Source organism: Seriola dumerili, unplaced genomic scaffold (genome assembly GCF_002260705.1).
Source record: "Seriola dumerili isolate Sdu_G_001 unplaced genomic scaffold, Sdu_1.0 BDQW01000388.1, whole genome shotgun sequence".
In the NCBI taxonomy this organism is placed as follows: Eukaryota; Metazoa; Chordata; class Actinopteri; order Carangiformes; family Carangidae; genus Seriola; species Seriola dumerili.
Genome location: NW_019174643.1, coordinates 563967 through 581778, shown reverse-complemented (window position 1 = coordinate 581778; position 17812 = coordinate 563967). Strand labels below are relative to the sequence as shown.

The 17812-nt window shown below is 41.1% G+C and overlaps 1 protein-coding gene across 1 annotated transcript; it reads left to right on the top strand.

Annotated features, from left to right (window-relative positions):
- Nucleotides 1-2230: 2230 nt before the first annotated feature.
- On the top strand, nucleotides 2231-16619 carry LOC111233320 (zinc finger protein 638-like). The gene is made up of 13 exons (XM_022761105.1): nucleotides 2231-3342; nucleotides 3646-4232; nucleotides 5844-5905; nucleotides 6208-6246; nucleotides 6372-6554; nucleotides 6660-7027; nucleotides 7928-8211; nucleotides 10862-13361; nucleotides 13404-13702; nucleotides 13845-13914; nucleotides 14577-14693; nucleotides 14785-14906; nucleotides 15636-16619. Exons 1-13 carry the CDS (start codon nucleotides 2280-2282, stop codon nucleotides 16266-16268), a joined length of 6327 nt encoding a protein of 2108 aa, XP_022616826.1. The 5' UTR covers nucleotides 2231-2279; the 3' UTR covers nucleotides 16269-16619.
- The last annotated feature ends 1193 nt before the right edge of the window (nucleotides 16620-17812 follow it).

Sequence of the window (17812 nt, the reverse complement as noted above, 5' to 3'; positions counted from 1 at the left end):
TTATATTGAAGCAAATAACATATAATAAAATATATTTTCAGTTTTTTATGCTTTAGTTGTGTATGGTAGGTGTTCATAGTATAGTAACTTAAATGTTTTTTAAGTTTCCAGGAATCTGATGATAAATGGTCACAGAAACAGACTGATCAGCATCTATAGGGTTTTTAAATGTTTGAGCCAAAGTAAAACTAACTGAATTTCTGTGTGTGAAGAGCGCCACCGTGTGGCAAGAATATACAGTGATGAGGATAAAGGTTAGAGGATAATAAGGAAAGGAAAAGTTCAGGTAGGACAAAACACAGGAATGCTTCACTCTGTTTTTGTCTGGGATCTACTCCTTACCAACATATGGAGCTAAATTTAAATAGCAAGCAGGTTACAAGAAATTTGATAAATATTTTTTATTCCTAGGTTTGTGAGTGTAATGGGAAAAACTGTTTTCCTCCATTTCATGTAACGTTTTCTTTAAATCGGACTGGATGTTTTCTTTTAATGTATGCTGATTGAACAAACCTTATGAACTGATCTCCGCAAATAATGTACACTTAATGATTAAGCAAGATAAACATACTTTGTACCCTGGATGAAAGTTGAACTGTATGCTTAAACATGTGTACGTGATAGTCACTGTATAAAAGAGCTAAGTTTGAGATTGGAGGGTGTCCAGACTCTGCTTATGATCATTGCGTTAATTGCTGGTTGTTTATTCTAATTTGACATAGTGTTCAGTAATAAATCTTTGAATCTCGATAGACTCATTGTTATCTGCTTTCCTCACCTTAGAGCAAAATTGCCTTTACAGTGAGTAGGAGTCAAAATGAAGGATTTCTACTTTTGACTTAAGACCAAAAATTTTATTCTTTTAACAGTTCCCTTAACTGTCCTTTAACGTTCGTGCTTTTATTCTGAAGGTCCGTGCTTTTTTTACGAAAGGTCCGAAAGTAAACCGGAAATCATAACGGTTTTCAGACATCAGTGTTTGCCAAAGAGAATCTTGAGCGCAGGAAGATGTACCTAAGGTGACCCAAGGTATGTTTAAAAAAAATAATAATCTTATAAAAACACACACGCTTTCATCGGTGCTTGTCAAACTTTCGCCGTGTCTGTCCGTTACCGGACCTTGTTTGCTAGCTGGACTCACTGCCGTTCGGTTCAGACATCCACCAACATTTAGACCTTTGAACCTGGTCAATATTAACATGATTCTTCGTTTTAAAAGTCGAAAACGGTCGAAATACATCGGGAATAAATGCTTGCATTGTTATAATTGTAGTGTTGATGTGACGCAGATTAAAAAGGGTTATACTACACCTGTAAAATGTATTTATTTTTCTTCCTTTTTATAGCAAAGAGTGTCATTAAATGTTGATCATTTTATTGCAGTTGAAACAAAATACTTTTCTGAAGTTTGAATTCAGTTGTGTTTTAAACAACTTTTGCACAGCCTCTTCTCAAACGCAGTTGTGTGTTTTGAGAAAAAATCAAACCCCTTCTTTAATATCTCTGCACTGGTTGGGTTTTCTCTGTTTTGTCAACCAAACCCGCTGCATCCCTTTCAAATATGCGCTTCAACCCTCAAAACTTTGAGCTTAATCTACGCCAGGCTGAATTTGTTTCTTCTTTTCCCCCCCAGTAGTTGATGTGATGTAATGATCTGAAATGGAAATGTTAATTGTGAGATGTTAAATTTTGTAATGTGCTTTGTCTGTCTGCTGGTGCCAGTCTCAAATGTTTCCACTAAAGATGAGCATGGAGAGGAAATGAATTAGTTTGTCTGTGTTCTAGATGTTTCTGCTGAACAGCTATGACCTTGTTTTTGCTCTTTATCTGTGCTGTTTTGCCTCCTCTCTTCTTTCTAGCTAGTGAAGACCATGAAGTGAAAAAAATGGACCGAATGTCTTTCCGACAGGAAGTACCAGAGTGGAGAAGTCCAGACAAACCTTTAAGATGATGGATGTTACCCAACCAAGAAGCTGAAGTCTATACCCAATAAATAACCACTTTGTCTTTCCTAACTTTTCAGCTTTGCCTTGCTATTGGAGCATGGCGTCCCTTCTCCTGTACCCGGGCCCCTAACGAGGCCCCTACTCACAGGGAGTTCCCTCCTGATTGGACAGCAGGCTGCATCCTTGCGGCTGGCTCAATTGAAAGCCCAGCTAGCACTGACGCAAATAAACAATGCTCTCACTGTTGGCAGTCGAGCCGCAAACTTGCAAACACCTCCCTCCCCAACTGCTGCAGCCATCAATCTCCTTAACCTTTTGAAGATTGCAAACACCATGTCTCATCCCCTATATAACCCCTTTGCCTCTGGGAACCAAAATTCCACCCAAGGGCAGTATGGACTATCCAGTATGCAGGCAGAGAGGGACACTCTGAAGACATTTTCTGGATCTGGACCTGGATCTAACTTCAGCTCTTCTTCTGCAACTTCTGCCAACTCTGGGGGAATGATCCCTTCACTGCTGGCTCGCTCAGTGAGCTACAGGCCTGAACAGAGTAGTTCAATAGAAGAGGGGGACATAGAGAGGTCTATAGACATGCCCATTAGCAGAGCCAGAGAGGAGGTGAGGTTTCCTGGCAAACCGACGCATCAGCCCATGGGCCAGGGCACTCGCTTTACCAGCACTCAAAGAGATGAGTTTCTTTCCTCAGGCACAGGGATGGCCTACTATTCTATGTCCTCAACCTCTGCCCCTCCAGGACATATACACTGTGATGTTGAAAGTGGCAGTAGCTCTTTGGACTGGTTGCCAAACTACAAAAGGTCAACTGCTAATGATTCCTCCAAATTTTACTCATCTGCTTCATCTAGCTACGTAGGCAGTTCTGATAGTAGGTTTAATTCCTCAAGTGAAAGGGAACATGATTTGCAGTCCATTCCAGGGTTGGGTGATTATGACTATCCAGTGCCAGACAAATCTGCAGCCTCCACTGAGTCAAGTCGCCCCAAATACACTTCTGAATCAGCCGCTAACATCCTTTCGCAATTCGGACTTGAAAAAGAGGATTTGGAACATCTCATCTCTTACCCTGAAGACCAGATCACCCCTGCCAACCTGCCGTTCATATTGCGCCAAATCCGCATTCAGAAGGCCAAGAGAGCTGCAACTGCAGTTCAGTCAAAACCGTACCTGGAACCCCAGCCCACCAGAGGTGTGAGTGGAATGGACAGGTTGAGTAGTTCTGGAGGGGCAGGGATACGCCCGGAGGAAATGTCATCGGCTATTCTCCAGCCCAGTAAAGTGATTGACTTTGGACATACTGACAAATATGCTGGAGGGGTTTTGGATGAGATTGGAAGGACCAGTGGCACAAGAGCTAACAGTGGTGGGAGTGGCAGTATGTTGTTGGTGGACACTTACAATAGTAGCAGTCACGGTCGAGAACCATTGCAAAAAGATATGACAGAGGTTAAAAGCAGTTCCTTGGGTTCTTCACGTGATCAGGGTAGCTCTGTTACCAGCTCTTCATACAGTTCAAAACTGAGCTCTGTAGCTCCCCCAAGCAATGATCCAGCTAAACAATTGCAGACTCAACCACAACAGACTTCTCAAACAATCCTGAGCTCTTTCTCTCTACCCAAGAAAGACACAGACATAAGAGTATTCAAGTCTGAACCCTCCACTCCCCTTCCTTTGAAAGAACCAAAGGAAGATGGACAGTCAAAGTCGAAAGCCCAACCATCCTGCACTTTGTTCCACGGTGTGCATCCTGGCCGACCTGGTCTTGTGCTCATTGGAAGCAATGATACCAGTGGCACTAAGGATCAGAATAAAGGTCGAGGTAAAGGGTCAACGGTTGCTGAGCAGATGAAGAAGCAGCAGACACAACAACAACAGAGGCAGAAGCAGCACATCCAGCAGCAGGCCCAGAAGCAGCCAGTACCGCAGATGGGACAAACGTGGCCTCCAGTTTATTCTGCTGCGCAACCGGTTCCTCCTGCTTCTCTCATCCCCAGCAGCACAGATGCCTCACGCACCATGCATCGTTCAATGTTTATCCTCGGTGATCCTCTCCCCAGCATTATTCCACCAGCTTCACCTCAGCCAATCCCGAGCCCGGTGAACTTCAGTCAGTTGCTGCCGCCTTCCAGCAGGCAGTGTCGACCACAGCATCCAGTCTCCAAGGGTCTGCCAACGCCGGCCATGATGCATGACTGTGTAGCGGACACACCGAGAGTCTTTCCACATACCTGTTCTCTGTGTTACAAAGAATGTACTCATATGAAGGTGAGTGGAAGACTGCACTCTGTTTTCTCTCCCTTTAGGAAATTGTGGGTTATTTGTTTCAATTTCTACAATTTTCGTTGTAGATTGACATACATATTTACATGATTTCATTTTTCTGTTTGTTTGGAAGTACTGAAGTGGTTTGATTTTAAAAGAAAGCCTAAGGGTGATAGTATTTGATTTATGTAAAATATTCTTTGAATTTTAATGGATCAGTAATAACTATGAAAATATGCTACTGAAAAGCCTGACACAACCTAGAACCTGGTTACCATTTTACAAAAACAAGTTTTGATTGCAAACTTTGGGAGAGAATGTTTAAACCTGTTCACTGAATCGGGTTGTACCGAAATGTTTCAAGGATGCCAGGATTACAGCTAACTATTGTTATCTCTAATACACGGTCACAATGTCTTGATTTACACAATTGGACTGACTTAAAACTGTCGTTAGAACGTCAATGTCTACTTTAACCAGATGAAGTTCAGTGTGTAATGGCTATTTCCAGATTCAGAGTGACTGTTGACTGTTGCATAATTCAATATAAAATAATGAAAACTGGCCATCTTCTGAATAATTGTCATGAAGAGGACCATGGGATTATCGTGATGTGGAAGAATCTGCAGATCTGAACAACTAGTGCATCAGACGATGATGGAAGACAACTGTTTCCCCTATTCTCTCTTTTCTTACTACTGTGTCATACTCTAAAGTCAGTTTGAATATACGCTGTTTTTGTGAATGTACAGTTTTTATCTTTTTCCCACTATTGTAGCCATTGGTAATATGCATGTTATTTTAATTCATGTCACATCTAATAATAGGTATTATCTTTTTTGTAATACTGGCTATTATGTAGGAGCCAAGCTTCCCTTTTTGTTGTAAATATTTTTTGTCCCAAAGAGGAAGTCCAGTTATTACTTCAACTACTATGAACTTGAAGCCCACCAGGAACCATTGCTCTTGAGTCACAAGATCAGCGAGGTCTGATTTTTGTCCTCCTGCTGGGAAATCGCATTTCATCATAGTTTGGTTACTGCCTTCTTCCTCTCCTCCAAGTTTCCACATCTGCCTCCCTCTTTTCTCAATGTTGCCTCAGCATGTGCGGTTTGCTTGAAAGTGACCTCTGCCGAGACAATTTGAACCAAACTTTGGGGAAATTGTGATACTACACAAGACTGAAGAGCCAGACATCACAGAGTGGAGGGGTCAAGAGGACACTCCTGTGTTTTTCATATTTCAAAATGAATTGAATTGCTCTTGAACTAAAGCTAAACAAAGTCAGTTGTAATTATAAAGGTCCTAAGGTATTTAATATATGTAATATTTTTGTCATCCAGGTATTATATTTGTTTTGCTGCTTATTTATTACTATTGTTTGTCTTGTATGACATAATCACACAGCTCCTGACTTACTATGAACATGTATCAACAAAAGCTCAGAATTGGAATTGGACACTTTTGAAAGGGGACAAGCTTTGAAATGTTTTCAAGGCTGCTGTAATGTTTAATAAACAAAAATTTTCTGTCATGGCAGTTGAGATATTTAAGCTCATAGCAGTTGTGATGAGGTCTATCTAAATGTTGTTTGTTTGTTGATCTGACTACTAGGATTGGCTCTCCCACCAGAACACCAGCCTTCACCTTGAGAGCTGCAAAATCCTGCGGGCACAGTCAGTCTTTTTTTCTTTCTCACACTTTTTCACTTTATTGTTATTGTTTGAAAAATAGGCTTCAATGTACTGTGGAGGAAACACTGGATGAACTGTAGTTTGGTGTTGCCTCTGCAGCATGTTGGCTCAGCCTGCATAGCTAATTGCAGTAGTTATGAACCCACCATTTGACTTTAGAAGTCTCCCATGAATACCACTGCTTCATGACAGTCATCTTGGGATTTCATTGTCAAAGTGTGACCCCTTTGCTGGTTAAATGGTGTGTTTGAATTGTTTCGTTTTTCATTGTTTGCTTTCCACAGATACCCAGAGTGGGATGGTGAGGTTGAAGTCCAGCTCAGGTACATTTTTCAGTTTTCAAACAAGTAGTAACCACACAAGTTGAGAACTAGTACCCTGCTTATTTTTTGGAAATTTTCTTTGCCTCTCATTCACCTATGCTTATCTTGTTCACTGCTGTCTTCAGTGCTGGAGGGAAAGATGTTAAGCCATCATCCTCAACTGCTGCCCAGACTTCCCAACATCGTCATCAGAAAACCAGGCATGGAAGCCGCTCCCGCTCCCACTCACCTAGTCTCCGAAGGCACCATGAAAGAAGAGAGAAACGCAGCCAATCACGATCACCGCACAGCTCCAGATACACTCGCAGGTCCAAATTCTAATATGACAGAAGAAATTCCACTTGGCATTATATTGTGAAATCTTCGATTCATTACATTAACTGACTGTTAAATTGAATTTGTCCATATATCAGCTCCCGGTCCCGTTCTTGCTCTCCATGGTATGACTGTCCTACCTCCTCGCGTTATCGGTCACGTTCAAGGAGTTATGAGAGACGATCCTCACCGAGGAGGAGAGAAGAGAGATGGTCCTCACCAAGACGAAGTCAAGAGAGGCGATCATCTCCAAGGAACCATGAAAGAAGATCGCCAAGGAGGGGTGACAAGAGACGATCATCTCCAAGAAGGAGCTATGAAAGAAGATCACCAAGGAGGGGCGACAAGAGACGACCATCTCCAAGAAGGAGCCGTGAAAGACAATGGTCCACAGAGAGGTCGTCTGCTGAAGGGAAGAGGTCGAGCAACACAGAGAGGCTGGTGAAGAGACTACTGGAAAATTCAGGTTTGATAAATTGCAATAATCTTAAGACCCCAGGTCTTTAAAAACAACTGTATTAAAAGTAGTGATTATTCCCTTTGTATTTTTTGAGAGTTAGATGAGAAAACCAATACCCTTCTCATGTGCAGTAAATATAATAGCCACAGTGGTTAGTATAGATAATGGAAATGGGGAAACATGGACAAACATTAGACATTGTTTAGCTTCTATTTTGACTGTTAGTGTCTAGATGAAGCCACTGCTATCATCTGTAGCTAGGGTACCCAGGGTCTTAGAGATAAAGGGGTACAAGGAAAGTGTAGATGTAGAAAATGGTGTTCAAATATAGATGTTATTAAGGATGGGCTAAGTAGAAGAACAGACAAGGCATTTTAATTAGGTAAGAACATGTGACAATGTGGATTTTGGTGTGGTAAACTCTTGCAACCACATGAGATCTGGGAATATATACCTCTGATTAACATGCTGACTGTGTTTTGCTCATCATTTTCTCCTTAGTGCAAAGCTTACTTAAATACTTTTGCCTGAGACATCTGAATTCATTTAACCTTTTCATCGTCTTTTTCTCCAGCTCACAATAATTTCAATCACATATAGAGTTTTTATAGATTATTGAAAGTGAATATTGAATGACAAAAGAGGAATAAAAGATGTAACCAAAAAGTTTGTGAAATCAACCTGAAATCAACAGGTCGTCATCTTCACCAAATAGCTATTTTAATGTTGTAAAATTTAAGTTTTTGCATGCTTGCTAGAGAGAAGCAGTTCTTCTTACTTATGTAACATGTAGATATGTGTGTAATTTTTACCTTTTTTTACCTTTACATTTCATCTTATTAAACAGGTAAACTCCAAAACACTGCAGTTTTGTCTGACACTATTTTTTCGCCTTTCTTCCTCTAGCTGTTCAGGCTCTGTCAAAAGACTCTGACCTGGAGGCTGTGGTTAAAAATCTAGCTCCTGCCTTACTAGCCGAGCTAGCCAAGATGAATTCTTCCTCCTCATCATCCTCTATGTCATCCAAAGGAGGAAAAAGCTCCCAGTCTTCTCCCTCTGCTGGGGGTAAAAGCTCATCCTCTGCTGCCTCTTCGTCCTCTTCAGCAGCAAAGAAGGAGACGACGACAACATCTTCTAAAGCAAAACCCATTCTGCAGAAGAACGAGGCAGGTGCTTCTACAAAGACTAAGGTGTGTGTGTGTGTGTGTGTGTGTGTGTGAGACATAATGTTTTGATCAATGACATTAACAGTGTCAATAATCAGATTAATCTAGTCTAACAAATGTCATTTGGTTTGTTTACAGGATACTGTTTCTAAGGAGCAAAAGACGACTTCTCAGGAGTAAGATATTCTTCACACAGACCTCTTTTTAACAGTGATGGAGGCTAGATGTTTTATTTCATTCTTATATATATTATATTACTATAAATATTCAGTCACTGTCTGTCTGTTTTGTCTCCTCAGTAAAAAAAAAAATTCCATTTTTTTCTAAGAGTCTTTCCAACATAGAGTATATACAGTATATTCAGAATTTACTGCTCTTGGTTTTATTCACCTTTTGGGAATTTACCTCATAACAAAAATCTGTGTACATTTAGTGTGCACATGGGATGGACACGAGTTAAATTACAATTTTTACTACAACCAAAATGAATAACTAAATTTTCACACAGGATCATTTTATTATCTGTAAACTCTACAGGAATGCTCTTCATGATACTGTGTCCACCTCCTGTATGCTGAACGTCTTTCAATTTGTTAATTTAAAAACAAACAATAGGTAACACACACACTAACAGTCATCACAGGAAGTCAACCTTGGAGGACATTGCGATCTTATCGTGAAAAACATTTAAAAAAAATATCCAAACCATTCCCTTGATCTTCCATTTCTTAATTATTCTCCTGCTTTACAACTAGTTAACTTTCTTTTGTTCACAGAAACCCAGCCATTTCCAGTNATTTTTACTACAACAACCAAAATGAATAACTATAAATTTTCACACAGGATCATTTTATTTTCTGTAAACTCTACAGGAATGATCTACACGATACTGTGTCCACCTCCTGTATGTTGAATGTCTTTCAATTTGTTAATTTAAAAACAAACAATAGGTAACACACACACTAACAGTCATCACAGGAAGTCAACTTTTGAAGGACAGTGCGATCTTATCGTGAAAAACATTTAAAAAAAATATCCAAACCATTCCCTTGATCTTCCATTTCTTAATTATTCTCCTGCTTTACAACTAGTTAACTTTCTTTTGTTCACAGAAACCCAGCCATTTCCAGTGTCTCCAAACCTCAAACCACTAAATCCACAACTACCAGTACTCCCACAAAGGATCTTCTCCCTACAGCTCAAGAAACTTTGCATAATTGCCCTGCAAAGCCTTTATTTTTACCCTCTGAAGCCAAAAAAGTTGCAACAGGCAAACTTGAAAATGAGAAAATTGATGCAAAAGGCTCAGTTAAAGGTTCAGCAAATGTTACTAAAGAAAAGGTCTTGGTTTCCAAAGTAAAAAATGTCTCGACCCGGCCGAAAGCTAAAACGGTAAATAGTGTGGCCCCGCAGACAGAGACAGCCATGGTTGATGAATCAGCAACTAGGACTGTTGTTGAACCAACTAAAGGCTTGAAAATTGGCACTCAAGCAAAGATGTCGACATCCAAAGCGAACACAACCTCAACTGAGAAAACCAAAACACCAGAGGAGAATTTGACTGGAGCAGAAGATATGACACAAGAAGAGGTGCAAGAAATAGCTGCAAAAGCCATAAATGCACCATCCAAATCTATGGCTTCAGAAAATTTCCCTGATATAGAGACGTCCAAATCTAAAGAAGTGGAAACAAAGGCTCAAGAACCTGTAGTGGTGCTGGAAGACACAGCCAAAGTTGTTGAAACAGGAAAGGCAACAGTTATTGAATTGAAGCACCAAGCAGAACTTGCCATGGTTGATGTTGAGGTGAAAGAGGCCAAAGACGCTGAGCCAATGGAGCTTGGGGAAACAGGATTTAAAGTGGCAGAGCCCATGGAAGTTGAAAGCTGTTCTGATAAAGGGGAAAAAATGACAAATCCAGAGGCTGTACCAGATAAATTCAGTGAGAGTCAACCACCAATCAGTACAGATGACACCAAAACTACATCGCAAGTCCAGAAAAGCACCCTGTTTGAACTGGATTCCATTGCACAAGGGCGGGAGACCAAGACAGGCGCTTCAAAAATCCAGCAGCAGGCTGCATCAATTTCAGCTGAAGCTGCGAGTGAACCAGCAGTGAGCATTCAGCAGCTGGCAGCAACCACATCTTCTTCAGCTACAGCAGTGAGTGAGCCGCAACCGGCAGCAACCTCGTCTTCTTCAGCTGCAGTTACCCCTCTGACTATTGAGGAAATGGTGGAAAAGCACCTGCATCAAAATAAAATCAGTAAGAAATCCAAGAAAGAGACTGAGTTTGTCTCACTGGAGTCATTAACTATATTTAGATCATAAATGTCTGCAGGTGATCATACTTCAAATGTTAGTCTTTTTTTTTAACATTTACTTTGTCCTTCCTTTTGCAGCGTGCTTCAAGAGGACCGCCTGCTTCTCACAGAAAGTACGTTTGGTTATGATCTTGTTCTCAGCACAAATAGCACAAATAAGCATCAATATTTACTAAAATGTCCTTAGATGGATGTTGAACGTAATATTGTACTGAGTATCTGCACGACTTTTGAAAAGTCTTAAAATGTAATGGATCGATTTTGTAAAATAGTTAATCCAGTCACTGTTGTGGGTAAAATGTCCAAACAAAACTTCAGTAAACATTTTGTCCTATTTAAATTTCAACAAGGAGGACTTTGTCACTGTTGATGAAGTTGGTGGACACCAGCACTCATCCTCTTCCAAGCAGTCCTCCAGAGGGAAAAAAGAAAGGCAAAGCTCAGACGTGTCATCTGCTGCCAAACAGACCTTGACAAGGTCCTTCAAAGACTCTATGAGCTCAGCCTCTTCCTCATCCTGTTCATCCTCCTCATCCAAGTTGACTAAAGACTCCGTGAAGAGAAGCTCGTCTTCTGACTCTGAGCCACCCCACTCTCCTACCAAACCCTCATCCTATGCCAGTGTTAGTAAAACCTCTGCCTCTTCCTCACTGTGTCTTGAAACCTCTTCCTCTCCTGGTCCAAAAGCAGAACAGAGCAAGACAAAATCTCCTTTCAAAGCATCTACTACGTCTTCCTCGAGTTGTAGGACCCAGTCGTCCTCTACTGCACATGAAATTGAAAAGATGGTATCAGCAGCAGCTGTTGAGGCATCAGTAAAGACTCATTCTGAGTCACATATAGAAGCAAAAGCCACAGAGAGTGCAGTGGAAAAATCTGACCACAAGGTGTCAGCAGAGGCCATTGTTGCAAAAACTGTTGAGTCAGAGTCAAAAATAGAAACATCATCAAAGATGCATCCACCTGCACAGGGACGGGGGTTAGAGATGAGCCAATCCCAGAGGTTTGAGATTTATGTTAAAGACAACACACTCAAAGACCTGGAGAAAAGCAAAGAGAGAAGGAAAGAAGATGATGTTGGCAAACATTCAGAGGAGGAGGATGATGACGCTGAAAATTATCAAATCCTTGATTCACTTGATGACCAAACAGATGAACAGATGGATGATGGGGACCAAGTAGGCAGCTCTGAAACAAAGATAACAGAGCCTGAGAATGACCGGAGTTTGCATGAGGAAACATTGGACAGACAGGTCTTTGGCACTGTTTATAAAGAAGGCAAAGTCTACCCTGATGAGTGCAGTGAAAAGGAAGTGGGTGTTTCTTTTGAAATGGTCAACAATGTTACTGAAGGTCAAGCCACAACAGGTCAAGAAGACAGTTACCTCGTTGAAGGTAACAGTTCCACTGTAAAACAACTGTCTGAGGAAGATGTGGTTCAAGTAGTCAACAAATCTGATGATAAATCTGCAGTTGAAGTTGCAATTATTAAAAACCAAGAGGCAAATAAGGAAGATAGTATTCAAGTGTTGGATACAGGTAGCAAACAAGACCCAAGAGGTAGGGTAGATGGAAAGACTGGAAAACAACAAAAAGAGGAGGTCAAAGGCAAAATGATTTCACCAGAATCCCGCAAAGCCTCCAAAGACATGGAAAACCCTGAAGAACAAATACCAAATGATGGAGACCAGCCTCTTGAAGTATGTGACAATAAAGACACTTTAAAAGACGTTGATAGTGACGTTCCTGAACAAGAAACCTTTGAGATATTGGATTCGATTGACGATCAGGTGGTAATGGAAGATGACAGCCACAAACTTGAAACTCCCAGTGATCAGATGTCTAAAAAAGACATGGAAGAAGAGGAAGATACCTATGAGGTAATTGATTCTGTGGAAGATCAGCCAACAACTACAAAGACAGAGTCTGAGACTGACAACAAGGTAAAAAGAACCAAAAAAGTGGAGCTGACTGCTAGACAAGATGATAGATCATCAAAGAGGAGTAGCCCCAGGACCAGAGCATCCAAAAGGGAAGAGAAGGAGAAATCACCAAAGAAGCAGGACAGGCCAGTTAAAAAATATGAAACACGAACGAAGATGGACACCACTGCAGGAGGTTCTAAAAAAGACAAAGAGATCAAAGAGGTCACTGAGGAAGTGTACAAAATAGTAGATTCTGTTGATGACGAACTGGTTCAAGATGCAGCCGCCACAGAAAGGTCTGGTAGAAGAAGGAGTGCAAGAGGAAAGAAAGAGGATAAAATGACATTGAATCTCACTGAAGCATCTGACAAACCTGATGGAGACGAGGAGGCTTCCTATGAAATTTTAGACTCTGTGGAGGACGAGACTGCTGCCGAAGAACCAACTTTTATGACAAGATCTACCAGAGGAAGAAGGGAAAAAACAACTAAGAGAGAGGTTTCCAATGAGAAAACAAAAATAGAAGACACACCAACAAAAAGGAGGCACATTCCTGCCAGGGAATCACGGGAAAAAACATTAAAAAAAGAGGAGAAAGCACCTCCAAAAGAGAGTGTACCAACAAAGCAGAGTATGGGAAAGAAGGAGAAAACACCCAAAATAGACATTAAGAAAGAGGGTAAATCAACAACTAAGTCCCGATGTGATACTGCAACACCAGCAGAGGAGAAGAATCAAACGTCGTCCAGGAAAAATGACACAAAAGCTTCAACGAGCGCTCTGGTGAACATGGATCAGGTTTACCCTGAAGACACGGCCAAGGAGGAAGAACTGAGGAAGAGGCAAGCTGCCGCTAAAGAGAAGTCGCTTGCTAAGGAGCAAGAGAAGGAGCAGGAAGAGTGGAGGACCAGGGAGAGAGAGGAGAGCAAGCGGAGGAGCAGCAGCAACAGCAACAAAGGAGGAGGAGGCAGCAGTGGGGGAGGGACGAGGGAGGCGAAGGAGAGGGGAAGGGAAAAGGAGGAGAAGGTAGAGGTAGATGCCAAGGAGCTGGTAACTCTGGATGAGGTGGGAGCAGATGAGGCTGGAGAGGAAAGAGCAGCAGAGGGTCAAGAGTGGGATGAGGAGATCACGGAGGGAGAGCTGCAGACGCTCATCACCCTGGATGAAATTATAGAAGAGGAGGAAGAGGGAAAGGATGAGCAAAGCACTGTGGAGGCCCGCCCACCCAGCAAGGAGGACGAATCAGTGCACTCCTTAAACCCAGAGGTAAAAATAGAGATTTAAGCATACAGAATAAATTTTCTTCCATTGATAAATTATATGCACAGCAAAACACAAATTTCATAGTAGAACAGGCTTTACATATACAGAAGCATTGATTCTAAAGATCTCTTCTCTCATTTTTTAGACTTTGGTGACTTTAGATGAAACAGAAGAAACCTCAATATGTTTGGAACACAAACACGATGTCGACACTGGTGTGTGTTTCTCAATCTTTATAAATTACAGTATAAATTTATACAGGTATATTTGTGTTATAACCATACCACCAACCACAAGGCTCAAGGCCACTACCAGTATAACATACGCAAATCTCCAACCAAACTTTTGGTGGTCAAAGCATTATGGGTAATGTAGGCACAAGGTTTTAACCAGGAAAGAGAATGTGTGGAATAAAAAAGGACACCTCTGGTTGTGCTGCATTTTGATCCTTTTTTAATTTAAAATCCTGAGTCTGGCAATGTTGTAGGAATGCATTGCTAAATCAGTGGAATACTCTTTTAAGATATCATGTAAGCAAAATCTGTCAGTTTTATACCCTTCAAAATAAGAGCTTCTCCTGCAAGCCCATCATTCAACCTGGATATAGTGTTGCCTCAGGCAACCCAGATCCTGGCACCAGAAATAAAAGTTCCTGTTCACTCTCTCCATAGACAATGTTCCTCACGGTGTGACGAAATCAAACAGAAGTTGCAAATTTGCACATTTGAGAAACAGAAGAATGTTTGGAATTTTTGCAATTATAAAAACGAGAAATTGGTTATCAAAATAGTTGATTAATTATCTGCCTATTGACTAATTGTTGCAGCTCTAGCATGATTGTCAGGGCTCATGATTGTTATTTCCTCCTTTTCTTCAGCTGTGAGTAAAAGGAAGAGGGAGCTTGTCGGACCTGAAGCAAAGAGATCTCGTTTTCAGTCTCCTTGTGTTGCTGCTGACTTCAAACTGCTACCATTCAACCCCAACAACCCCCTTGGTGAGAAACAAACATGATTTTATTAATAATGATTACATGAAAATGCTTTGTTTTGTTTTTCTTTTACATTCCTCTTTCTGTTTCTTTTCAGGTCAGGAGTTTGTGGTCCCCAAATCGGGGTATTTCTGTAATCTCTGCTCTGTCTTCTACCTGAACGAGAACTCGGCCAAGGAGCTCCACTGCAGCAGCCAGAGACACTACGACAACCTGCAGGTACGCACAAACACATAGTGAATTGTGGTAGACAAAAAAGGACAATGATAAAACTAGTCAGTAGGCTAATGTTAAGTGCTGTCTTGCAGTGCGTTCTCTCTAGTCTTCTTTGTCTTGCTAACCTAGCTGAGCAGTGCATCTCTTGTTCTCTCTTATGCCTTGCTTGCTTACCAGCCACCTCCATAGGTGTGTTCTGTGACTTTGTGCCTGACAAAAGTGAGAGTGAAATACAACTATTTATTACGTTTGATAAACGCCAACAAGCAACAGTGTTTATAAACGTTTTAGTACAAATTTTAAAACAAGACAATGATTATCTTGTCTCTCAGTCAATGTTTAGTTGCAAGTTAAGTGTAATTAAGCTGATCCAGTTCTCTGTGTTGAATTTTTAAATCAAACTCTTAAAGAATTGAACATTTTTGGGCACCCAGATGGTAGCTGGTTAGATAAGCCATAGAGGAACACAAATGCATGGTCATCACTTTTGTGCATGTCAATTAAATGTGTTGGCGCATGTAAACATCACACCGTATTAAATCACATCCCAGATAAACAGATACACACACCAAAACACACTTCAAGTGGGTCAGAGGTGATGATTGAGAGAGAATACCTTTGTATTTGTCTATACATTGTTATTTAGGATAATCCTGCGTAGTGTACCTTAAAGTCAGAGTACATCATAAAGACGAGTTGTCAGGTCTCAATGTACTCTGGACTCTCTTACAGCGAGCTCAACAAACAGATCCGTTGAAAGAACCAGCCATGGCTGATGACGGGACCTCCATGCATGGATTCAACCAAAGAATGACCTCCAATTCATTTGAAGAAGGGGAAGGGGGAGAGATCTGTTTGTCTTATAGTGAGGCCCATCAGGGTCCTGACACTCCAGTGGGCGTCAACAACTCCAAGCCCACCAACCAGTCCAGAGCCATAGAGGAACAAACGGACTTCATCAACCTAGGTCAGGAAGGGCCCTCCCAGGCACCTGATGTAAAAAAGGTGGCTAATCCCGAGGCTGTGAAAGCACCAGGATCACAACGCTTGCAGCTTTATAACCGCCAAGGCAAAATCCTGCTAGACAATATCTTGGGTGATGCCAGGAGGTGGCACGAGATTGGATATGCCAGAAGAGGAGAGATCCCTCTGAGTAAGGCATCACCCTTCTGGAGACCATCGGCATCAGGTCTTTGGCGGGTTTTGGAGGAGTCCATGCTGGTAGCCACCGTAGAGCCGCCAGGTGTGAGGCCAGGCAATCGACGTGCAGTAGGCGTGTTTCTATACAACCATAGCGATGGCCCCTGGTGTGAGGTCCGTGAGCAGGACCTTACCCACGTCTGTTTCTTGGTGGCACCACCATAACAATAACACCAAGGAACAAGCCTCTGTCAAGAGAGGTTGCTGAGGGATCCAGCTACATGAAATATGACCAGGACTCACCACTCTGAAGTCCCACTGAAATTTAATACACAAAAAGAATAACAATCAAACAACAGGGCACAAAAGAATAACAGTTCAGTTCTGTAGTCAGCCCATGTCTGACTGCAGTTCAGCCTATTGCAGCACCTGTGTGACCTTCGCTAACGGTTATCCTATGGATCTCTTGGGGAACATAGCATCACCTTTGTGCATTATGTCTGTGTGAATACATTGACAATCTGTGTGTAAATGTGTAACCTGTAAATATAAAACACCTTCCGCCTTCTCTTTAAATGTTGGTGCATTTGTTCATTATGCATGATTGAAAATGATTATGGCTTAATAATAATAGCATGTTAAGCACTTTTATGTATCTTATCACACACTTCATATTTTATGTATGACTCCTGGGTCGAGCCTTATCCAGTGGCTTGGATATGAGTCTTGTGTTTTTACCAAATATAGAAAGAAGAACAAGATTTTTCCAGTGCCCCACCTGTATAAAAAGCATAGAGGTAGAGCACAGAGATCGAGTATTATCAGAAGTTTTTTACACAGAGGATTCTAATGGCAATTATCACAAGCTTTGTTAAGTCTTAAATAAAAATAGATTGTAGACTCTGCAATCAAATTAAAGTTCATGGGGTTGGTCTCTTTTCTGAATGCCGCCTGGACAGCCTCACTAATAAAGGTAAGAAGGCTGATAGTTTTTGTGTAACTGTTTGATGCTAAATTGTTAAATTGAAGATGGACTGCTAAATGCTAAATTGGAGTTTCTCAGTTCAACTACTTGATGCTCAATTCAACAGTGTTATTTAAGAATTTAATTCTAAAGTGCAGATTGAATTAGTTTGTATTGAATTGGAGTCAAAGGGAATCAGTCGGCCGACTCTGGGCAATATATCTTTTCCTGGAGGGGGTATTGACTGGGAATCAATTGCCTCACATTGTTTGTGTTCTTCCCCTCTCTATTTTCAGCAACATTACCAGAAGTTTCAACAGAAACCATCAAGAAGTTCAAGACAAAATTCTCAAGGCTCCACTTCTGATTGATCCAGATTGAACCATTTTTTTTTTTCTTTTTAATGAAAATGTCAAAACGGTGAAGATGGATGAGTGAAAGGTCTGAAACCACTGTAGAGGGGTTTAGCTGACAAATCAGTGTGTATAATTAGCCATAGTGGTAACATGGGTGGCCCCTTCTTTCATGTGAATTTTGTAAATTATAAATTTACTATCAACTTTATAAATATTTTAGCATGGATGGTCCCATTGGGATTAAAACTCCAAATCTACAGTTGTGTTGCCTTGCTTTTTCTACAGTTGCACAGTTGCATTGCACCAGCTGTGTCTGAGAAAAATCAGGAATGTTCTGTGGTTCAGAAGTTGACTTTTAAATTATTATTTTAGTCATGAATAAATGATGATCACAGTAATTTTGAGACATCAAGTTTAGTCATCCAATACAATTGAGTAGAAGTGTGTTT

Coding starts and splice junctions, on each gene's coding strand:
- LOC111233320 (XM_022761105.1), top strand. CDS start 2,280: ATGTCTCATCCCCTATATAACCCCTTTGCCTCTGGGAACCAAAATTCC. Junction 8,212..10,861: donor GTGCTTCTACAAAGACTAAG/GTGTGTGTGTGT, acceptor AATTTCAACAAG/GAGGACTTTGTCACTGTTGA. Junction 13,362..13,403: donor GACCAGGGAGAGAGAGGAGA/GCAAGCGGAGGA, acceptor AAGGAGGAGGAG/GCAGCAGTGGGGGAGGGACG.